The sequence below is a fragment of the Chiloscyllium plagiosum genome, unplaced genomic scaffold (genome assembly GCF_037043375.1).
Source record: "Chiloscyllium plagiosum isolate Xiang-an unplaced genomic scaffold, Cpla_swu_hap1 HiC_scaffold_28, whole genome shotgun sequence".
NCBI lineage: Eukaryota > Metazoa > Chordata > Chondrichthyes > Orectolobiformes > Hemiscylliidae > Chiloscyllium > Chiloscyllium plagiosum.
In genome coordinates this window covers 33,117,650-33,142,988 of record NW_028270166.1, presented here as the reverse complement: position 1 = coordinate 33,142,988, position 25,339 = coordinate 33,117,650, and the positions used below count along the sequence as shown (strand labels likewise).

Here is a 25,339-nt window from a genome sequence, read left to right as displayed (position 1 = left end):
GTATCTCAGGCCTGTTGGAATCCAGGGCCAGACCACCAACGCACCGAACACACATCATCACGAAAAGCTGCCAAAGCCGACCACCACTCTGTAGGACCCACTAGGTCACAGCCCCAATGGCCATGAGGAATGGACCACACTGCCTGCACCACTGCAATTGCCTCCTGAAACACCCTTTCTCCACTGAAACCATTAAAAGAAGTTAAGATGAAGTTTGACGTTAAACATAAATAAATGAAAAATGTTTAAAAAAAGATGAGACAAGCCTGGTGAAAGAAGCAGATGGGCTTAGGAGCCTTAACTAGGCTAAAATGTATAATTTATAAGGCACTGCTGAAGATTATTTGTATGATAAACTTTTATAAGGACAAAAGTATTGCACTGTATACTGTTGAATGTATTCTAATGTTCAGGGAAATTTGAGTTACTTTTAGGTCACTTACTCATTAAGTAAACTATAGTCTCTAGTCAGTAAGAGTGAGGATGAGATCAACTAAAAATGAGATTAAAGTGACTGGTCTTCTTTCTCATCTGTTTAAAGGTTTCTTTTTAGTTAGAGACTTCTTGGTTCCTGTGATAACTAAGTATTTTCTGAATGGGAAGACCTTTTCTATATTGTTTTGATAGTAATAGAAATGGATCAATTTTCAACCCATCACTTTATCTTAATAATAAAAAATTGATTTTAATAAAAAAAAACACTGACTTAAAATGGCTGCAGTGTGCGCCTTTGACCAGGTTGACACAGCTCATGAAAAAATTAAAAAAGAGAATCTATCGGAATTGAAATTAACATTTTTTTAAAGTCATCAAAAAGCAACTCTGTACCTTGTGGTTGATTTACACCTTTTTGGATGTGGTCGGCAGATTCTCCAAGTTGACAAAAAACAATTAAGCCTGATGCTGGAATACTGTATTCAAGGCACTAGCTCTTGGGCAGTGAGACAGAGAAGCAAAATGAATTGGTTTCAGCAGACCTGGAATGTTCATGTTCTCATTCTCTCTCTTCCCTCCCTCATATTTCTTACAGCCTCTCAAAAACAGCACTGAGTGATGAAGCTAATCAGAGAAACATCCATTCATGAAGAACTCAAGGATGCTGAGGATGTAAGACATTAATTAAACAAATGTGATCTCAAGTTAAAAGGATTTTAAGGAATTTTTCAAACTTGGGGTGAGTAATTAATAAAATGTATTTTACTTGGAAGTAGTAACAAATAAATAAATATCAGTTTTTCTTTCACTCAAGAAAACTTTGTAACTGGCTCCTTAATTTTGACTTGAATTAATTAAAGTATTACTTGAAGTGTGATATTGCGGTTTGCTAAAATTAATGGCAGGTATTTGTTTGTAAACTAAGGAACATTAAAAAGATTGACCCCTCCTCACTTGATCTTAACAATGTCTTCAAAATGGCAAGTTTACAATCTGTTTCTCTTTTAAACAAAAGAATTCTGGAAACCGCTTGCACGTGAACCAATCTCATATTGGGACTAAACACACAATTAAATAAAATGATCATGAAGTAGGACCCAGAAAATATGTTGTTATGTGCCCAGTATTCAATTTTCATTTTCAGTTAGAAGGTATTTAAATATTCAAAATACAAAGCGAGGAAGAAATGGTGATTTCTATATGAAAATGTACATGTTTTTTTTCTGGCTTGACGAGCAGCTGCTGACAACCAACAGAAAAACAACTGAAGGTGAAACTTTCACATGGTTCCCCGGAGCCTTTTCACAGATCTTCTCCAAAGTTATAGTGGAAAATTGGGAGAAACTTGCATAAAGAAGAATACTATTGGACTTTAAGGAACCAACAAGATGTGACAAGAGTAATTTGTTCTTATGGCAGATTAAGAGAGCTAGGTCAGATTGCACAATGTTTAATTTTGATTGCAGAGTAACACATTATACTTTGTAGGCTGTAAGATTGCATAGGTTCTTTCTAATAATGAAGGCCATTTTACCCTATTAAGTTCATTGATTCAGAAAAAAACCTAACATTCTTCCTCTATGCTGTCCAATTGTTACTTAAATTAGTCTAAAACCTTCCTCTCCATTGTTTCTAACATGAAACCCATAACATTTATTGACCACACTGCTGCCCTGGGTTTAATCCCTAAACAATATCAATGGAAATTAATTCATCCTTTTTAACAGAATTGCCACAACCTTTTAAAAATAGTTTGCAATTAATAAACATCTAAATCCATAATTACGTTCAAATTTTGGGTTTTGACAGAGCAGGAAATGATTGATATGAACAAGATAGAGGTGCCTTACTGAGGAAACTGGTTACCTCATAAAATGGAGATAAAATCATTTTGTCATTGATAAATGAATTCATATCAAGAGAGGGAGGCAGACCAGAAATAGGAGCTGACATTTAGCAAATAACTTTACCAGGGCCATGTGACTGGATGTTGACACTCTTGCACAGATATCATTAATCTTATCAAGTCCTGGTACAGTCAAACCTTCAGCTCCAGGAGTTAGTATTCCTTTAAAGACAGGCAGATACATGGAGATAACTTTAACCAGCATTGATCCTCAGTGCAGAACTTCGAAGCTAACAATCTGCTCAACACAGTGAGACATTCTCCAATTACAGCAGAGCACATCTACCATTAGTGATTGTCCATTACCTTTCTTAACTTTAAGTGGTCTGGGAAAGCTCAGCATTACAGCACAGACTATTTCTAGGTCAGAGTTCTAGTTATGTTTTGCATTTAACAAGTACACTTTGTTCCCTCTCTCAGGCCAATCCCCTGCACCCGATCCCCTGACGCAAAATTCTCGACGCAAAATTCTCAAAACTATTTACAATTCCTGCATTGGGGAATTGTCTTCCAAACCATTTCTTACAATCTGGAAGGGATTTCAGAAAAAGCTGAAAATGATTCTTTTCATTGACAATTCCCCATCCCCCTTCTCCTCCATCATTTTTGCATGTCAAGAATCCACAGCACAGATCATTCAGTTCACCTCATTCATGCCAATGCTTATACTCTCCTCCAATTCCAATTACATCTTCCTATCCTGCCTATTACATTGACACTAATCTGAACTACCCTCTCTTGTTCACGCTAAATGCCAAAATCCCATCCTGCATGTATTTTCTCCTCCTTGATCTGAAGAATTTCTTCCTATAAGTTGTTCCTTCTCATTACATGCTTATCTTCCTATGTCTTTCCCTCCTGCTACAATCTCCAGGATTTTACAATCTTAGTTTGGTGTCACTTAACCATTGTGCTGTTCGATTCAGTTTGTCCTCTCTCCTAAGTTATTAAACTGTGATGTCCTGTATTGGGAGCCCTGGCCCTTCAACTAGGATTCTCAATGGAATAGCATGGAAAATAGCTGGACTGCAGGGCAAGGCTGAACAAAAGCAGGGAAGGTGAAGGGGAACTGGAATGGAAGAAACTAATTTGACACTAAAGTCCATTCTTTTTCACTTGAATCATAGAGACCCCGTAGTGTGGAAACAGGCCATTTGGCCCATTGAGTCCATACCAACCCTCCAAAGAGCATCCCACACAGACACATATCCCTACCCTATGCTTGCAACCCTACATTCCCCATGGCTAATCCACCTAGCTTGCACATTCCTGGACACTATGGGCAATTTAGCATGGCCAACCTACCTAACCTGCACTACTTTGGACTGTGGGAGGAAACCAGAGCACCCAAAGGAGACCCACGCAGACATGGGGAGAATGTGCAAACGTCTCACACGGCAGCCACCAGAGGGTGGAATTGAACCTGGGTTCCTGGCGCTGAGGCAGCAGTGCTAACCACTGAGCCATCATACCACTCCATGAGCTTGAGCTCAACTCAAATCATCCCTTGCTTATCTTTATTGTCTTTACGGCTCTTTTCTTTTCTCCAATAACACATCTAATGATCTTGTGAACCACCTTGCAGGGAGGAAGTTGCCCTAACTTGCTTTTCATTCTTAATTTACTTAATATAGATTTACCTTGTAGCACAGTGGTGCTTTTAACAGCCAGGGGAGGGGAATACAAATTGTAGCATAAATGGTTGTTAAATTCAAAATGCTTATGGTTTAGGGCTTCAAGGGTTCATTTAGGGATCAGCAGTGTTTCAGTGAAAGCTAGGTTTAGAATGGTGTGGACCTTATCCAATATAAAGGAGCTTGTACATCCTGCTGGGAGTTTGCATGTGCTTTCAGCTCATTATCTGCAGTCTTAGAATTTAGGTTAGCACTTGCAACCATCCTTGGACAGCGGTGTTTCACAAAATGTATGAGACAATCCCTTTGTCAAAACTTGAAAAAAGTAAGTAGTTGCTGTAAATCAACAGTCTTAATGAATTGTCTCAGTGCTCTAAAACTCTGGGATGATAAATAGATTCACTCTAAAATTCAAATCCATGCTGTAAATCAAGGCTTGGTTCATATTCTGCATTTGCTAATATTAAAAGCTTATGTTATTTCTGACTGGGACATTTCTGCAAACAGCTTTTTAAAATTAGTGGGAATTGACGTAGGAGTCCAAGGGAAAGTGTAAATTGTGAGCTCCTATCATAGCCTAGTAGATAAATAGATAAAGGTCAAGATGGATGTTGTATGAACAGAAACCCAATAGGAGGATTCCATTTTCTATCGCTGCTTTGCACTGAGCTGAGCTAAGAGTGGTGCTTTAGGTGGCTTCACAGGACCTGGGTCAGAAAGGAAATTCAATCTCAGGTTCCCTACTTCTGTTGGCTACCCAGCCCAGTTGCTTGACCAGAGTTTTTGACACAGGATGTCATTGCAGCCAATCTAGGTCTTATTTTATTTAACATTCACACACATTCCACCAGATTACTGCTCATTAGCAAATGGGGTTGGGGCACAGATCTTTTTGATCCCTAGTCCATGATATTTAGGTCAACACTCTCCCTGTAACACAATCTTAGCATTCAGCAGTGCCCTTGGAAATGTTCAGAGTTGACTTGAAGTAAAACTTTAAACAAGCAAATCTTTCTCATGAGTCTGGAGATCAGAACTTGGATACTGACATGATCATTTTAAGATTACATTTGATATCCCCTTTAAATCATCTTTGGAATTACATTATTGAATATGTTTCCATTTTCCTTCAAAGTAAATTATTGTTAAAACATTTTCTTACCTTAGTATCATGAATTCCAGAAAGTTCCTCGAAGGTTTTCTCACCGACCATGACAGCTGCCAGGTTAGCTGTATAACTGGATAAGACAAGGAGGCAAAAGATTGCCCAGAGGTTCATTAAGAAACGCCCAGTCCAACATTTGGGTGTCTTACTAGAAACAGTTCGTCCAAAGAGGATTGCGTAACATAGGTTAAGAGCTGAGGAATAAGAGAATACTTTTATTCTATTTCTTCCATTGGGCGTCATTCCAAATGGACTTTTCCACTCATAAAGTGTCAGAAACAAGGCTGTGAGATGGAGAGCCACAAAAATCCCAACCCACATCGACCAGTGCAGTGGCCACATGAAAGCACCAATGGGAGCAGCTGTATCTCGAGACCTCACAAGGATGGCTAAACTGGTGGAATAGAAAGGGCTGGTGAAATCTATCACCCTGCTGCGTGCTGAATTGATGCTAAAGGAAGTGACAGCCATGTGGGCAGCACCACTGAGGAGGTCACCCACCAGTCCTGTCCATCCACCATTTTTCCAGGCGCCATACTTCCCATCTCCGACAATGTACAGGTCAAAATCAAAACCAAGGTCGTCCGATAGCTTCTCCAGGAGGTCCATGCAGTAACCATAGCAACATTTCTTGTACTCTGTCGGCACTGATCCATTTTCGTTGTTCAACTCCTCAAACAGCTGCGTCAGCACAGCAGGGTCTTTGGTGTGAGGATCCAAACACAAAAGGCCTGCAGGGCAACTACCATCACGGTCAACCTCCCTGGTAAAAACAAAGGGCAACTCTACCAAGGTGACCACCCGCAGCTTGGAGTGAGATGAGCTGCTCTGTTGATTCACTTCATTATGACTTCTACTGGGCCAAATCCCTTGTTCGATCTCAATCTTCTGGCGGTTCCATTTGCCAACCCTCACCCAGGTGGGTTTTCCTAATGGATCCTGCCGCAGGTTCCAGATATGGTACCGGTGATCGCTGCGGATGTGTGATGTCTCCTGTACATGAATATAACCCGTTACCCCATCAAACGATGTGTTTGCCAGAAATCTAGAGGAAAATAAATGTGGAAAGAAACATTGTGTCTTTAACATAGCAAAATATTCCAAAGACATATCATTACACAAAATCCGAAACACGCAAGGAGATATTGTGACAAACTTTGGCCAAAGAATTAGGTTTTAAAGAGCAGCTTAAGGGAAAGAACTAGATAGATAAGGGAGGAATCTTGGAGCATAAGACCATAACACTTAGAGACTGAAGTAGGTCATTTATCCCAACAAGTCTACATCAACACTCAATGCAACTTTGGCTTGAGAAATGAAAGGAATGGATCCAAAAGTGGGGCAAAGGAAATTGTAGATTCACCTATGGCTAGAATTGGAGTCACACTTTTTTTTTAAACAATTGCACAAGTGGTTTCACAGATAAGGGAGGGTCAACCTGTGATGGATCTGAACACAAAGATGAAAATGTTAAATTGGATGTATTGTAGGACCAAAAGTCAATTAAGACCAGTAAGCACAGGGGTGATGAATGAATGAGAACTGCTGCAAGTTGGGACACAAGCAGCAGATTTTTGAATAAGCCAAAGTTTATGGTGAGCAGCAGTGTAAGCGTTGCCAAAGCATTGGAATACCCCCCAGAGGAACCTTGATTATCTGAAGGACACAACTGGGGATTATTTTGTTTAGATAATCAAATGCCGGATAACAAACTTAGCCAAGCATCGGGACCTTGCCATCTTGTTCGGATAATCCGACATTCAGTTAATTGAATGCTGGATAATCAAGGTTCCTCTGTATATGAATCTGGAGATTAATATAAGCATGGATAATGGTTTTGCACAGATGGGCTAAGGCAGGAGTATACCATTGACATGAAAATTACTACAAGTTTAAAGTAATCTCAACATAATGTATGTTAACATACAAGATGAGAAGACCATCAAACCTTATCATTTCAACAGATGACTTTATAAATTTTTAATCAGTCTGTGCACAGGTATTATGACACCTCTGTGGGATGTGAACCCAGGCCTTCAAAGGTCAGAAGTAGAGATGCTACCATTACGCCATCAAAGCTCACATGTGACTTTGTAAATTGTTTTCATCAATTGGGGCAGCACGGTGGCTTAGTTGTTAACACTGCTGCCTCACAGCACCAGGGTCCCAGGTTTGATTCCAGCCTCGGGTGACTGTGTGGCGTTTGCACATTCTCCCAGTGTCTGCGTGGGTTTCCTTCAGATGCTCCGGGTTCCTCCTTAGTCACAAAGATGTGCAGGTCAGGTGAATTGGCCACATTAAATTGCCCATAGCGTTAGGTTCATTAGTCAGAGGGAAATGGGTCTGGGTGGGTTACTCTTTGGAAGGTCGGTGTGGACTTGTTGGGCCGAAGGGCCTGTTTCCACACTGTAGAGAATCTAATCTAATAACGAGCAGAAGTTAATCATTCAGTTATTTGATAGTCAAAAATCTACCCCTCACTCTCTTAACTTTTTCTAATACTGTCCACTTCCTCACTGAGCTGCCTAATTTAAATAACCACTTCTCACAATCGATTCTGTTCTATTGTGTAGGAGATCATTTATTTTTCAAATGCCATATTTTAGGAGTGATGTCTCTCATGACAGATTATCACTCTGGTATTCACTGTCAAAGATACACAGGTGAGGAGTGGTCATTTGGGTGAGCTACTGGAGGCAAGCATGTAATACATACTCTTAAACCCCTGTGAAAATTAGTGTCTTCAGGATAATCGAAAGAATTGGAACCAGATCCACACACACACACACAAATACTTGGACAAGGTAGAAAATATTTTACAGAAGTCCCCCCCACCCGCAGGGGATAAGTTCCAAGACCTACTGTGGAAGCCCCGAACCGCAGATTGTTGCGATCCCATTCACTTAAATAGGAAATCTACCTTCCCAGTAGCCCCCAGGTTCCTGGTTACAGAAGGTTCCCTGTAATATGTTCGGGCCGCGGTAACTGTGGGTAACTGAAACCGTGGAAACCGGACCCATGGATACGGTGGCCAGCCTATATTTCACATGGAATGTTTGAAAATACCGAGACCCTCATGAATGTCAAACAAATTACAGAGAAAACGAATGTGACTTATGAAGAGTGATTGAATCGGCTAGATTCACACTCTCTACAGTTTAGAATACTGAGAGGTAATCTAATTGAAGCATATAAAATGATGCTTGTAATTCAGAGGCCCAGGATAATGCTCTAGGATCAGGGGTTCAAGTGCTACGACAGCGACTTGAGTAATTAAAATTCAATCAATGGATCTGGACTATAAAACTAGTCCCAGTAATGGTGACCATGAAACACCCATCAGTCTAAACACGTGGTTCCCAAGTGTATTTTAGTGAGGCAAATCTCCCACCCTTAACCAGTCTGGCCTATATGTGACTCCAGAACCACATCAATGTAGATGACTTATAATTGCTCTCTGAAATTGCTGAGCAAAGCACTCAGTTCAAAACCAATTTTGGATGGTCTTGCCAGTGACAACCACATCACATGTAAAAGCAAATCAAATGAAATTTTAGGTGTCTAAGCTAGAGATCTATGAATATTCTGATGATAAATGCAATCAAGACAGATTTTAGACAAAAAAGGATGTAAGGGATATGGGGATAGTGTAGGAAGTGGGCATCAGTTATTAAATCTTAATAAAAGAGTTGTTAAAGCAACTTATTAAATGGTGGGGCAGATGTGGGCCTAGAGCTGAAAATGTGTTGCTGGAAAAGCGCAGCAGGTCAGGCAGCATCCAAGGAGCAGGAGAATTGACGTTTCGGGCATGAGCCCTTCTTCAGATGTGGGCCTACTCCTGCCTATATTTCTGATCATTTTAACCTCCACAATAGAGATAATATCTGCTTTATCTTGGCGAATTTGGTGAAATGGTGAATTGTAAATGATCGTATATAGAACAATTTTGTTAGTAACAGTAAAGAATGAAAATCCTTCTCTTCTCACTGAGCAATTGATAACCCTTTGCTGCCAGGAGGTGCATCTCCTACCACTGATTGACAACTGTAGATGGGACACTTTGGGTTAGGGACATGTTTAAAATTAATTCTCAGGACACGGACATCAGTGGCAAGAGCAAAATTACCTTTAGTTGCTTGAACGGGTAACAGTGAGCCTTCTTCACTATTGAACCCTTATTGTTGTTCTGGCAAATCTGCTTCCATTTGGCTGTTAGATAGGGAATTCCACAATGAAGGATTGGCGATGCATGCCCAAGTTAGGATGAGTGGAGGGTGTCTTGGAGATAATATTATCCCAATGCACCTACCGCCCTTTCTCTTCTAGATGAAGGCTTTAAGGTGTGGAATGCAATTTTTCATCTCCTGTCCAAGCTGTCCCATCAGTAGCAGGGTGGGAAAACTAATATCTGGGATCCTTCCAGATAGAACGATACATTGGATTATTCGGCTCCTCCTGTGTTCCAGTTTGGTGAGTTGGGATTGGGTGAGTGAATTGAGTGGATTTGACCAAGATGAGCCACTTTGTACTTCAGTGTACAGAGAAGAGGGGAGATAGGGTAAAGCTGGCTGCTAACTGTTACAGAGATTAATGGTCAAGGGACACCTGGTAAACATGGACAGTTGGAACTGCTTGCATCCACAGGCAATAATAACTGAGCTGTATCAACTTACAGGTAGGTTGATAAAAGCTACACATTTCCCCAGTTGCTTCTCACAATCAGCACTCACTGCCTGAGCATACATGAGAACATAAAAAATAGGAGAAGGAATAGGCCACCTGGCCCATCGAGCCTGCTCCGCCATTCGATAAGATCATGTCGGATCTTTTACATGGACTCAACTCCACTTAGCCTTCCATTCACTGCAACCCTTCGTTCCTTTACTGTTCAAAACTCTATCTATTGTTGCCTTAAAAACATTCAATGAGGTAGCCTCAACTGCTTCACTGAGCAAGGAATTGCACAGATTCACAACCCTCTGGGGGTGAAGAAATTCCTGCTTGACTCAATCCTAAATCTGTTCCCCCTTATTTTGAATCTATCCGCCTAGTTCCAGTTTCATCTGCCAGTAGAAACAACCTCTCTGCTTCTATCTTTTCTATTCTCTTGATAATTTTCTCCCTCATTCTTCTAACTTCCAATTAGTTTAGTCCCAGTCTACTCTGTAGTGTCTCCCACCTGCCCTCCTCCTCCTCTAACCTAGTTAATAAGGTAAGGTTCATTCTAAACTTCCTCTATTGAATATACGTTTGTTATTAATTTTATAGCAACTTGAACTAAGCTTTCTACTTTAGTACTGAGTGGGTGTTTAGATAAGTCGGGTATGGATGCTAGGGCAGTTGCTTGCTCCTCCTGCAGAATGTGGCAGGTGGGAGACATGGCAGGTGGGAGACAGCTCCTTGAAAACCGTGTTAGGGAATTGGAACTGGAGCTGGATGAACTACGGATCATTCGGGAGGCTGAGGGGGTAATTGAGAGGAGTTACCGGGAGTTGGTCACTTCTAAGGCTCAGGACAAGGATAGATGGGTTACAGTTAGGGAGAGGAAAGGGGACAGACAGACAGTGCAGAGATCCCCTGTGGACATTCCCCTCAGCAATAAGTATACCATTTTGGATACTGCTGGGGGGGGGACTCGATAGTTAGGGGAAATCAACAGGAGATTTTGTGGTCAGGATCGGGATTCCCGGAAGGTATGTTGCCTCCCTGGTGCCAGGGTCCGGGACGTCTCCAATCGGGTGTGTAAGGTTCTAAAAGGGGAGGGCGAACAGCCAGAAATCTTGTTACATATTGGCACTAATGATATAGCCAGAAAAAGGATTGAGGATATAAAAAGTGATTTCAGGGAGTTAGGATGGAAGCTGCAGAGCAGGACGAACAGAGTAGTGTTCTCTAGTTTACTACCGGTGCCACGAGATAGCGAGGCGAGGAACAGGGAGCGGGCGCAGCTTAATACGTGGCTGCGCAGCTGGTGTAGGAGGGAGGGCTTCAGATATGTAGATAATTGGGATACCTTCTGGGGAAGGTGGGACCTGTACATGAAGGACGGGTTGCATCTGAACTGGAAGGGGACCAATGTCCTGGGTGGAAGGTTTGCTCGAGTAGTTTGAGAGGGTTTAAACTAGTATGGCAGGGGGTTGGGAACCTGAGCTGTATACCAGAGGTGAGAGTTGATGCAGATGAGGCAATAGCAAGAGGTAGACCAGCCAATGGGAAGGAATTTCCTGGGAAGGAACCAAGGGATCAGTTAAAAAGTGTGTTTGCTTTAACACAAGGAGTATCAGGAATAAAAGTGATGAACTTAGAGCGTGGATCAGTACCTGGTGCTATGATGTTGTGGCCATAACAGAGACATGGGTTTCTCAGGGGCAGGAATGGTTGCTGGATGTTCCAGGGTTTAGAGCATTTAAAAAGAATAGGGAGGGGGGAAAAGAGGAGGGGGTGTAGCACTACTAATCAGAGAGGGTATCACAGCTACAGAAGCTTCCATTGTCGAGGAAGATCTGCCTACCAAGTCAGTATGGATGGAAATTAGGAACAGCAAGGGAGCAGTCACCTCGTTAGGGGTTTACTACAGGCCCCCCCAATATCAGCAGGGAGGTGGAAGAAAGCATAGGTCGGCAGATTTTGGAAAAGTGTGGACGTAGTATGGTTGTTGTAATGGGTGACTTTAACTTTCCCAATATTGATTAGAACCTCCTTCGAGCAGAGGATTTGAATGGAGCTGTTTTTGTAAGGTGTGTTCAGGAGGGTTTCCTAACTCAGTACGTTGACAGGCCGACGAGGGGAGAGGCCATTCTAGACTTGGTGCTCGGAAACGAGCCGGGGCAGGTATCAGGTCTTGTGGTGGGAGAGCATTTTGGTGATAGTGACCACAACTGCCTCACATTCTACATAGCTATGGAGAAGGAGAGGGTTAGGCAAAATGGGAAGATATTTAATTGGGGGAAGAGGAAACTATGATGCGATTAGACAGGAGTTAGGAAGCATGGACTGAGAGCAATTGTTCCATGGTAAAGGCACTATAAACATGTGGAGTCTAAGGAACTGTTGTTGCAAGTGATGAATAACATGACAAGCAGACCAAACACAGCCAGAACCTTACATACATCAAAGAAGTTTCAGAAATGACAGCCAGACTACTAAGACCCCTCGGAATCCTAGTAGCACATAAACCCACCAACACTCTCAAACAAAAACTAGCAAACTTAAAAGACCCAGTACAACCCATCGACAAAACCAATGTCATCTACAAAATTCCATGCAAGGACTGTCACAAACACTATGTAGGACAAACAGGAAGAAAGTTAGCCACCAGGATACACGAACACCAGCTAGCCACAAAAAGACACGACCCTCTCTCCCTTGTAGCCCTACACACGGATGAAAAAAACCACCATTTCAACTGGGACAACACACCTATCCTGGGACAGGCTAAGCAAAGACATGCCAGAGAATTCCTAGAGGCCTGGCACTCCAACCACAACGCCATAAACAAACACATAGATCTAGATGCCATCTATCAACCCCTCAGAAAATAAACAGGAAATGACATCACCACAAACCCCAGGAACCCCATCCAGGAGAACGATATAAATAGAAAGCAGGAGACAACAGCTTCGCTTCACTTGAAGGTCGCCACTGATGATGTTACCTAGCCAGGTAATGAAACGTCTGGATATCAAACCTACAGCTCAGCGAGCAAACCTACACCCTAGTGATGAATAAATATGTCCCTCTGAGACAGGCAAAAAGGGGTAAGATAAAGAAACCTTGGATGACGAGAGCAGTGGAGTTTCTCGTCAAAAGGAAGAGGGTAGCTTACATAAGGTGGAGGAAGCTAGGACAAACTCAGCTCTAGAGGATTACAGGCAGGCGAGGAAGGAGCTCAAAAATGGTCTGAGGAGAGCCAGGAGGAGGCATGAGAAAGGCTTGGCAGAACGGATTAGGGAGAACACAAAGGCATTTTACGCTTATGTGAGGAATAAGAGAATGGTCAAAGAAAGAGTAGGGCCGATCAGGGATTGCATAGGGAACTTGCATGTGTGGAGTCTGAGGAGGTAGGGGAAGCCCAAAATGAGTTTTTTGCTTCTGTCTTTATGAAAGAAACGAACTTTGTAGCGAATGAAACCTTTGAAGAGCAGGTGTGCATGCTTGAATGGATAGAGATGAAAATAGTGCTGAAAATTTTGTCAAATATTAAGATTGACAAATCGCCAGGCCCGGACCAGATTTGTCCTCGGCTGCTTTGGGAAATGAGAAATGCAATTTGCTTCGCCACTTGCGAAGATCTTTGCATCCTCGCTCTCCACTGGAGTCGTACCTGAGGACTGGAGAGAGGCAAATGTAATTCCTCTCTTCAAGAAAGGAAATAGGGAAATCCCCGGCAATTACAGACCAGTCAGTCTCATGTCTGTCGTCTGCAAGGTGTTAGAAAGGATTCTGAGGGATAGGATTTATGACCATCTGGAAGAGCTTGATTAAATACAATCAACACGGCTTTGTGAGGGGCAGGTCATGCCTCATAAACCTTATCGAGTTCTTTGAGGATGTGACTAGAAAAGTTGATGAGGGTCGAGCTGTGGATGTGGTGTATATGGACTTCAGCAAGGCATTTGATAAGGTTCCCCATGGTAGGCTCATTCAGAAGGTCAGGAGGAATGGGATTCAGGGGAACGTAGCTGTCTGGATTCAGAATTGGCTGGCCAACAGAAGACAGCGAGTGGTAGTAGAAGGAAAATATTCTGTCTGGAAGTCAGTGGTCAGTGGTGTTCCATAGGGCTCTGTCCTTGGGCCTCTACTGTTTGTAAATTTTATTAATGACTTGGATGAGGGGATTGAAGGATGGGTCAGCAAGCTTGCAGACGACACAAAGATTGGAGGTGTCGTTGACAGTATAGAGGGTTGTTGTAGGCTGCAGTGGGACATTGACAGGATGCAGAGATGGGCTGAGAGGTGGCAGATGGAGTTCAACCTGGATAAATGCGAGGTGATGCATTTTGGAAAGTCGAATTTGAAAGCTGAGTACAGGATTAAGGATAGGATTCTTGGCAGTGTGGAGGAACAGAGGGATCTTGGTGTGCAGGTACACAGATCCCTTAAAATGGCCACCCAGGTGGACAGGGTTGTTAAGAAAGTATATGGTGTTTTGGCTTTCATTAACAGGGGGATTGAGTTTAAGAGTCGTGAGATCTTGTTGCAGCTCTATAAAACTTTGGTTAAACCGCATTTGGAATACTGCATCCAGTTCTGGTTGCCCTATTATAGGAAAGATGTGGATGCTTTGGAGAGGGTTCAGAGGAGGTTTACCAGGATGCTGCCTGGAATGGAGGGCTTATCTTATGAAGAAAGGTTGACTGAGCTCGGACTTTTTTCATTGGAGAAAAGGAGGAGGAGAGGGGACCTAATTGAGGTATACAAGATAATGAGAGGCATAGATAGAGTCGATAGCCAGAGACTATTTCCCAGGGCAGAAATGGCTAACACGAGGGGTCATAGTTTTAAGCTGGTTGGAGGAAAGTATAGAGGGGATGTCAGAGGCGGGTTCTTTACACAGAGTTGAGAGAGCATGGAATGCGTTGCCAGCAGCAGTTGTGGAAGCAAGGTCATTGGGGACATTTAAAAGACTGCTGGGCATGCATATGGTCACAGAAATTTGAGGGTGCATACATGAGGATCGATGGTTGGCACAACATCGTGGGCTGAAGGGCCTGTTCTGTGCTGTACTGTTCTACTTTCCATGTTCTACTCAATCTCTCCTCTTAATTCCAGAATTAATAATAAAACAAAAACAAAAGCAGAAAGCTGCAGATAGGAAGGACATTTAAACATCTTTAGAGTTTGGGAAGGAACCATTTTAATTTTATAAATGTTGATTAATTGTAATCAGACCCAGAGATTCTGAATTCTTGTAGTTGTAATTTACTTGATGCCTGCTCCCCACATGCTACTGTGCACAAACAGCTGCTGACACCTCACTCATGAAAGGACACTGGGATGGTTTATTTCAGGATGGTCAGTAGCTATGGAACACAAAAACCAAACCACAGCTAAAGGCTGGAGAAAACAGCAGAAAAAAGAAAAGTGAGTTAGTTAAAATATTTACATTAAATGTTTTACCTTGAAAGATATTGACCTGAAGATAGCACACCTTCTTTCTGTTTGTCATTACAGTTCACCATGCTTTGGATGAGTGTTGTGTCAGGCCGAATGAACACAGCAGTGGATATAGCTCTTGCTATCAGCTCCACTGCATCCCTCACATAATTTCCCAGAACAGGTTTGTTCACTTCACCGTAGGCAAGCAGACCTAGAGGTAGGCCTGTGGTTTGCAGGTCCTCAACGTTCAGAGGATGACCAATAACCCAGTGAAACTCAGGGGAGGTCAAACCCAGGCCAGCTGCAGTTTCAAAGACGAATCCAGAGCATTTGGCATTACTGCTAAACATCAAAACTGAAGTGGATGAGTCCTTTAAGTCATTCAATTTCTCATGTAAAAAGCGAATGATGCCCGCATCATCCATGTCTGTTAAGTTGAGTAAAGCCCGCAGTTCAAAGTTTGAGTTGTTGCTCAGGTAACTGAGGAATCTGGAGATATCCCAGCTGTGGCACAAGATCACACTGACATCATACCAGGAGTTGGTTTTAAGGACACTGATGAGCAAATCCATTAAGGAGGTGACTGAGCTTTCCATGCTCATCTGCAGATGTAAAGGATTCTGCAAAATAAATTAGTTTTCGAGTTAGGAACTGGAATTTGAAGATACGGATATCTAAAACATTAAGGATAAAATAAGGCATTTGAGCTCATAATGCTAGGAATAAAACCAGATTGGCATTTAATTTCAGCTCCAAACACACCCACATCTGTATCCAGCTCACTCAGCAAATTCACCAGTCTATCATCCCATCCACCCAGTGCCCTCCAAGTACTCAGCTTCGACCATTCCACACCTACAATTTTCTAAATCTCAGATTTTGCTATCCTGCATCTGAATTCTACAGAGGTAGCTGGAGAACTGCTCTATGCAGAATGAGTGTGCTGTAATAGTTTTATAGATGGAAGTTCCCAGTGCTTAGATTAGGACTTCCATGTGTTAGACATTTAAAAAAAAAACTATCTAATCAATCTGTGCAATTTATTTTTTGAGCAATATTATAAACTTACTTTTTCACTCTTCACTGGTTCTATTGCTCTGACTGATTTTGAAATGTACTCAGTTCATTTAAACACAGTGAGCATCGGATCTGGTGATTTAAATGCAAGTTTATTTGATTAATTCATAGGATATAGATGTCATTGGCTGGGCAAACATTTATTACCCATTCCTAATTGTCCTTGTGAAGGTGGTAATGAGCAGCCTCCTTGAACTGCAGCCATTCATTTGATGTAGGTCACTCAACAATGCTGTTAGGGAAGGAGGACAGGATTTTAAATCAGCAACACTGAAGGAATGGTGATATGTTTCCAAATCAGGATGCTGAGTGTCTGTAAATGGATCTTGCAGATATGGTGTTCCCAGGTATCTGCTGCCCTTGTTATTCTCGAAGTTAAATGTCATGGGCTTGGAAGATGTGACCTAAAGAGCCTCAGTGAATGTCTGTGGTGCATCTTGACAATGGTACACACTGCTGCTACTAAGCATCAGTGGTGGAATGGGTGAATGTTTGTCGATTTGGTGCCAATCAAATGGACTGCTTTGGTCTGGATAGTGTGTAGTTTCTTGAGTTTTGTTGGAGTTGCACCCATCCAGGTAAGTGAAGAGTACTTCATGCCTTGTGTCTGACTTATGCCTTGTAGGTGATAGACAGGCTTTGGGGAGTCAGGAAGTGAGTTACTCATTGCAAGATTTCAAGCACCTGACTGACTTTTGTAGCCACAATATTCATGATTAGTTCAATTCAGTTTCTAGTCAATGATAATCCTAGGATGTAGATTGTGAGGGATGCAGTGATGGTAATGCCATTGAATGTCAAAGGGTGATTGTGAGATTCTCTCTTGTTGCTTGGCACTATGTGGTGTAAATGGTATTTGCCACTTGTCAGCTCAAACCTGGATATTATCTTGGTTTTGTACATTTGAATATAGATTGCTTAAGTATTTCAGGAGTTGGAAGTGGTGTAGGACATGATGGTTCCACAATTGAACATTCCCACTTCTGACCTTGTGGTGGAGTAAAGGTCATTGGTAGAGCAGCTGAAGATGATTGGGCTTAAGACACTACCCTGAAGAACTCCTGCAGAGACGTCATGGAGCTGAGATGACTGACCTCCAACAATCATGACCATCTTCCTATGTGCCAGATTTGAATCCAACCAGGGCTGCTCTCTCCTGACTGTATTTCACTGTGCCGTACCTCTGCTGGCTCTGTCTTGCCAGGGTCAGGTCATATCCAGGGATTAGTGAGTTTGGAGAACTCGTCGGAGGCTCACTGATGATGTTACCTAGTATGGTGACGAGACGTCTGAAAACAAACCTTCCAGCTCAGTAAGCAAACTTACATCCATATCCAGGGATAGTGATGGTGTTGTTGGTGTCTTTGTCTATAAGATATGATTCCATGAGTCTGACTATGTCAGGCTGTTGCTTGACTAACTCTTCAAATTTTGGCACTAGCCTCCAGATGTAGATAAGGCGGAATTCATAAGGTTGATGAAACTATGTGTGCCATTGTTGATTCTCATGCTTTAGTCAACATAAGGTGGTCTATCAGATTTTATTCCTTTTTTGAGACTTTTTAAATATTTGATACAAATCAATGGCTTGTTATGCCATTTCAGAGGGCAATTAAAAATCAACCACATTGTCTGGAGTCACATGTAGGCCAGACAAGGTAAGGATGGCAGATTTCCTAATTAAAGGGTATTAGTAAATCAAATAGGTTTTTACATCAGTCAATAATATTCATCATTAATATTAATTCCTGATGTATCATATTCTACCTTCTGCCATGGTGGGATTTGAACTCTGATCTCCAGGACATTACCTGGGCCTATTGGATTATTAATCCAGTGACACTGCCACCAAACTATTATTTTGTCCAAAGTTACCCAGCTCAAGAAAAACATTCACTGAACCAACTAGCTCCCATCGAGTCTGGCAGCAGCCTCCACCAAAACTAACTTCATTGATAACTATCCTGCCAATAATCAATGCTTCATGTGGGCATTTAGAAGCCTCAAGATTAACTTCCATGAAACTAAAGGAGTTGATGCCCTAGGGAGGTTGAGACAGAACTGGGAGGAATGAAAATATCAACATCAGAAATCAAAGAATGAATTGACATCTTGATTTTGTCTGCATATTGAAGCATTTAAAATTTTGGGGGAGAGAAATTAATGATTTGCAATTCGTTTCTCCCCTCCCTGTCATGTTCAAGATGGCGGCATGGTAAGTAGTCTCATTGGCGATATCCTTTTCTTTGTGTACTTTTTTGGTAACCTTTTTTTTTTCTTTCTTCACCTTCAAGGCCAGAGCGGTGTTGGTGGGGGTCGTGGCTGCAGCATCAGCAGTATGGATCAGGGCTCCTGGTGTTGGTGCCCGGAGCCTGGACTCTTGGCAGCAGCAGTATCTGGAGCGAGGACACCTGGCAGTGGTAGGCCCGGAATCTGGGCTATTGATGGTGGCAATGCCTGGTGCAGGGGTTTCTGGCAGTGGTAGGCCCGCAGCCTGGAACTTTGGTGGTAGCAGTACCCGGAGCAGGGACACCTGGCAATGATACGTCCGAAGCCTGGACCTCTGGTGGTAGCAGTACCTGGAGCAGGGACTACTGGCAGTAGTAGGCCTGGAGCCTGGATTCTGACGATGTCTGATGGCAGCAGAGCCTGGGGCATCGACATCATCATTGCTGTTCCCAGAGCAGACTCCTTTAGAACTAGAACATCTTCCAGCGAACTCACAGAAGCCCTGGAGCTGTGGCTTGAGACCCAATTTAAACAGAAGATAAATTCTTATTGAAGTAATTTCTTTTTATTCTATTTGTAGCCCAAATGGCACCAGACTGTGATGATAAACTCTTCACTATATCTTCAAGATATATGTGACAATAAACTCATTCATTCATTCATTCTGTGCTTCAAAAATAACCCAGAAACCAGAATTCACTATTAGAAAGATATTAGTTTAGTCTTCTGTACTCAACATAAATGTATTCCTTCCTTGTTGTGTAGTACAATTGCTTTACAATGAAATATAGTGCTGGCTCTGAAACAGTTTTTAAATAAGAATCTTATCAAAGCATTCATTGTGGTCAATGCTGAGGACGTGGTTTATAGATTGTTTTGTAGCTTGATGACAGAAATTGAAATATTTCACACAAGTTAGAGCAGTAAACCTGACAGAAGTGTGTGCTGCTATCTTTCATATTGCACTGGCATTGGAAAAGCTATAGCTCAGTACCATGGAGCCAATGGACTGATGCCCAGTTTCTTCCTTCCTTTACTGAATATACTAAAGAAAGAGAGAAGGAGAAGGACAAATGTCTCCTCCTGGGTGAACTGAAGAGACTAAAGACAGAGATGTTGTTTAATTGCTGCATGCCCAACAGGTAGCATGCATTGAACATAAAGTAGTAAGGTACAAATTAAGAAAATCAGCAAAGGAGAGAAATAGCAATCAATTTATTTTTGGTGGAATGTTGAGGGAGGAATGTTATCCAGGAGATCTACTCTTCTCTACCTCCTGCCAAGGGATCTGTAAGACATCTAAAGAATGCAGCATGGAGTCTGAGTTTAAGTTGGTATAGCACAAAGACCAGAAGGCAGGAAAGAAGCTTTCAATTCCAAGTTGTTTCCCAACATCCTCCTTCCATTGTTCCAGCTTCTACAGCAAAGACAAAGGCCAGATTTTACTGACAGAAGCTGATAACTCAAATTAGAAATTTCCAGACTCTGCAGAGCTGCCTTGGTTTAAATGGCCTCTTCGAACCAATCTTCCCTTGGGGAGGTGGAGCAGAGTGAAGTTGGGCTTGGATTCTGGATCAGTGGTGCTGGAAGAGCACAGCAATTCAGGCAGCATCCGAGGACAGGCAAAATCGACGTTTCGGGCAAAAGCCCTTCATCAGGAATAAAGGCAGAGAGCCTGAAGCGTGGAGAGATAAGCTAGAGGAGGGTGGGAGTGGGGATAGAGTAACATAGAGTACAATAGGTCAAGTTGGGCTTGTCCACCCTTGGGCAAATTGTAGATGGTCATGTGATAAGGGAATGAGGTATGATGGCGGATAATGAGAGACATATCCCCCATCACTCCTTGTTCCCTAATTCCACTTTCATATCTACTCACCTTGTATCTACCATTTACAGACCTCAGGGACCATGTAGAGATGAAAAATAAACAAACTCCTAACAATCTAATAGAACTCTCATCCATACATATTTAATAATGAAAATAAAATGACACAAAAATAGGTGGGAAGACAAGTGGTGAGATTAATGTGTCTACAGAGAGGTATAAGCAGGTTAAGTAGGTCAGAAAAAAACTTGGCCGATGGAATATAATGTGGACAAATGTGAGACAGAAAGCTGAATATTATTTCAATGGCAAAAAACTGCAGAAAGCCGCACCACAGAAATTTGGAGGCCTTCATACATGCATCACAAAATGCTAGCATTCTAGTTCAGCACTAATTGGGAAGGCAAATGAATGTTAGCCTTTATTTCAAAGGGAATAGAATACAACAATATTGAATGATGGAGCAGACTTGATGGGAAAAATGGTTGACATCTCCTCCTACTTCTTATGGTTCTCCTACTTTTTATGGTCTTATCATTATTTTAACTCCCAAAGAATAAAACAAATTTGAAGTTCTGAAGTCTCGTGTTCAATTTCCAATAACAAAAACAATTCTGTTCAGTTGCCACGACACAAATAATTTGTAATGGTCTCTATCAAGTGCCAATCAAAATGTGCACACAGAACACCCACTAGTATAAATGAGCTTTAAAATTAAGCCAAACTTTCTAATGACTCAACAGTATTTTGGAAATACCAACATAGAACTCATTTGAAAATCTATTACAGTCACAGATGGGAATTCTTCTAATAAACTACACTAATTAGCCTGTCAATCACAGCAATCCACAGAGCTTTTTTACTCTCAGTGACAGATTTCATATTTAAAGAGCACAGGAATTAAAAACACTTCAGATTATGTTGCTTAAACACTCTTCAAGAGCACTGGAGTCAGAGGCATAAAGATGGACAGCATGGAAACAGATCCTTTAGTCCAAAATGACCATGCCATCCAGATATCCTAAATAAATCTGGTGCCATCTGTCAGCATTTGCCCCACATCCCTCTAAACCTCTTCCAATTCATATACCCATCCAGATGCCTTTTAAATGTTGTAATTGTACCAGCCTCCACCACTTCCTCTGACAACTCATTCCATACACGCACCACCCTCTGCATGAAAATGTTGACCCTCAGGTTCCTTTTAAATCTTTCCCCTCTCATGTTAAACCTATGTCATCTAGTTTTGGACTCCCCTACCCCGGGGAAAAGACCTTATCTATTTACCCTATCCACTCCTCATGATTTTCTAAACTTCTATAAAGTCACCCCTCAGCCTCTGATGCTCCAGGGAAAATACACACAGTCTATCAGCCTCTCCCTACAGCTCAAATCCTTCAACCCTGGCAACATCCTTGTGAATCTTTTCTGAACCCTTTCAAGTTTCACAACATCCTTCTGACAGGAGGGAGACCAGGATTGCACACAATATTCCAAAAGCAGCCTAACAGAAATCCTGTACAGTCGCAGGGTGACCTCCCAACACCTATACTCAATGCACTGACCAATAAAGACAAACATACCAAACGCTTTCTTCACTATCTTGTCTACCTGAAGCTCCACTTTCAAGGAGCTATGAACCTGCACTCCAAGGTCTCTTTGTTCAGCAACACTCCTCAGGACATTACCATTAAGTGTATACCAATTTGTGACTCTCATACTGCAGGTTAACTTCCTTGGAACAATTGTATTTATAACAGATATATGTAATAACTACACAGGACAATAAATAAATAAATCAATAAATCCTTTCCCCTCACTGACAATAATGTTTGCAACAAAGCAAGGCTTCCTCATCTGGATCCTATCTATAGTCCACAGAGTCTTTGTCACTCTGTGAAAATCTGGCCTTTTGACTTTTTCTCTGTGTATGTCATGGTATTTGTGTCCTTTACCAAATCCCTTTCCTTAGCAACTTGCTGAGATTTGAACCAGATGGTCTACAACTTTGCGGTTAAGTTTTGTTTGTCTCTAAGATGGGTTCTGATCACTTATCTGTGCCATCACTATGGCCTCCAGAATAACATCCATAGCTCAGCTGAAACTTTCATCTGCTCAAACTTTCATTCATGCCTTGATTATCTTTATTCCAACAGTCTCCTGGTTTCACTCTGTATATAGAGAAAATGAGGTCTGCAGATGCTGGAGATCAGAGATGGAAATGTGTTGCTGGAGAAGCGCAGCAGGTCAGGCAGCATCTAGGGAACAGGAGAATCGACGTTTCGGGCATTAGTCCTGAAGAAGGGCTAATGCCCGAAACGTCGATTCTCCTGTTCCCTAGATGCTGCCTGACCTGCTGCGCTTCTCCAGCAACACATTTCCATCACTCTGTATATAGTCTATCTTAACATTCCTTCACCATCTCTGTCAAACTGAATTTTTAAATGAATGGTTTTTATTTTTGAATGATTTTTATTGTTGTATGTACTTTACAGTGAGGAAAACATTAAGATACAGTGACATGTTTTTCCACTGTCACTGTGATTCACTGCCATTTTGAATAGTTTTAAGTACAAGAAAAATAAAGAAGGATTTAGCCTAAAGAGAATCCATCAGTCCTGAACCAGCTCATCATCAATGATGCCTGGTATCGCTGTCTACACTGGATATAGCCAAAATTGAGGTCTCCACTCTTCAAGCACCATCTTTGCCTCTGAGCCGATTTTCCTTCACCACCCTCTCTCTGCCACCTGTGCCAGACCCACCTACATCAGAGTCACATCTCTCACCAGGGCGTCCACCTCATCGATGTTGCTGTGATGCCCTCCCACCACTGTTTCATCGCTGCCAATCGATGAATTTGGCAATCCTCAGGGCCATTTTCTGCCACTGGGCATACCTCGCCAATGTTGTCTCCGCCAATCTAACAACTACCGATTCCAATGCTAGGTCCTGCACTTGCCCCGGAAAAGTAAGTAGGGGCTCATTCCTGTCCACGCTGGGCTCATTCACCGCCATGAGAAAGCATTCACATTTGTGCTCACTCACCGCCACCAATGCTGCTTGAGCTCAGGAGAAGGGATAAGTAAAGGAGAAGAAAAAGAACAAAAAGAGAGAAAAAAAAGAAAAACAGTTGGAGCTGATGAGATCTACTCCGCTGCCATTTTTATCAGTATTCCCTGATTCCAGGTATTCCCTCACCTGCTGCACATTGACTACAGCAAAAGAAGAAAACATCTCACCACCACCACCCTTTCAAGTGCATTTAGGAATGGGCCTTTTCCACAGTCCTGTTACAATCCCCGTAGAGATCAATAATTTTAAAAGATATCTGAATTACCAGTGACTAACTTCACGGAATTGCACAGCAAGACTTTTCCTATAACATGCAAACTAAAAGCAACGTCAACTATATATTATTTAATGGCAATGGATATTCTAAATTATATTTAAATTTTAACAAAATAATAACCCCACAGGGTTACACTTCACTGCCTCTCTCTGCAGAATTACAGTTTCACAGGAACTAATCAAACACCATTCTCAGCTTCCAACTGGTTTGCTTTGCACAATTTAGTGCAGATGTAACATCAAGCCATCAAAAAATTAAATAATTCAGTTTCCAGAAAACACCTGAACAAAATGCCAGCAGTTAAGGTCTATCAATTTGCTTTTCTGGACATACAAGGACAAATTTTCCAAATTGCTGAGATTGCCATAGGATACATCTTTTTAACCAGAAACAACCTTCCCTCAGCATTTTGTCTAGCAGTCCACAGGAAGGGCTTACTTCGCTGCCTGCTGGCCATATAAACTGTAGTCCACTGTCTCTCTGACAGAGACCTCTTGCTTTTTTACCCTGCCTGAAATCTCAGAGACTAAAGCTTTGCCTGCAGTGAGCCCAGCTGCTCGTGCATTTGTTTCAAGGTGTGAATATTTTGTCACAGGCCCTCTTGACTTGAATCGGCAACTTGACAATCAAGTCACCAAATTTAAAACTATAATGTTAAAAATTTTAACATTTAAGACATGAGTCTCTTCATTAATCCATTTTACTTTGAATTAAACAGACAGTTGAGGTCATGTTGTGGCTATACAGGGCATTGGTTCGGCCACTGTTGGAATATTGTGTTCAGTTCTGGTCTCCTTCCGATCGGAAAGGTGTTGTGAAACTTGAAGGGGTTCAGAAAAGATTTACAAGGATGTTGCCAGGGTTGGAGGATTTGAGCTATACGGGGAGGTTGAGTAGGCTAGGGCTGTTTTCCCTGGAGCGGGGAGGGTGATCTTGTAGGCTGAGGGTGATCTTGTAGAGGTTTATAAAATTATGAGGGGCATGGATAAGATAAATAGACAAAGTCTTTCCCCTAGGGTTAGGAAGTCCAGAACTAGAGGGCATAGGTTTAGGGTGAGAGGGAAAAGATATAAAACAGACATAAGGGGCAACTTTTTCACTCAAAGGGTGGTACGTGTATGCAATGAGTCGCCAGAGGAAGTGGTGGAGGCTGGTACAATTGCAACATTTAAAAGGCATCTGGATGGTGTATGAATAGGAAGGGTTTGGAGGGATATGGGCCAGATGCTGGCAGTTGGGATAGATTGGGTTGGGATATCTGGTCAGTATGGATGGGTTGGACAGAAGGGTCTGTTTCTGTGTTGTACATCTCTATGACTCTATGACTCTAATTAGTTTTAAAAATCTGAAATCTCTATGACCTTGGCTGAAAACTGAATTTGACTGAAACAAAAAAAAGTGTGCATCTAAGAGAGAACTGGGATCAGCATTTCTGTCAAAGATCTGTAACAAAAGTTGTAAACAATTTCAAGGCTGACACTTGGCACAGCTATACCAGTGGGACATCAGTCAGAGCTGATTAAATGCCTAGTAGCTTGTTTGAGGCTGAGTGAGGAGTATGACAGGACTGCACAAAGATCAGTTGAGATGTGGGATAGGAGAAAAATGAAATAATCTT

At 42.0% G+C, this 25,339-nt stretch overlaps 1 protein-coding gene across 1 annotated transcript in view; it reads right to left on the bottom strand.

Annotated features, from left to right (window-relative positions):
• grin3bb (glutamate receptor, ionotropic, N-methyl-D-aspartate 3Bb) overlaps positions 1–25,339 on the bottom strand; it is a 79,763-nt gene that overhangs the window by 37,700 nt on the left and 16,724 nt on the right. The window contains exons 2-3 of the mRNA XM_043720722.2: positions 15,260–15,858; positions 5,138–6,185 (exon numbers count right to left, since the gene is read on the bottom strand). Of these exons, the coding sequence (XP_043576657.2) occupies positions 5,138–6,185; positions 15,260–15,858 (1,647 nt within the window). The remainder of the gene's footprint in view (positions 1–5,137; positions 6,186–15,259; positions 15,859–25,339) is intronic.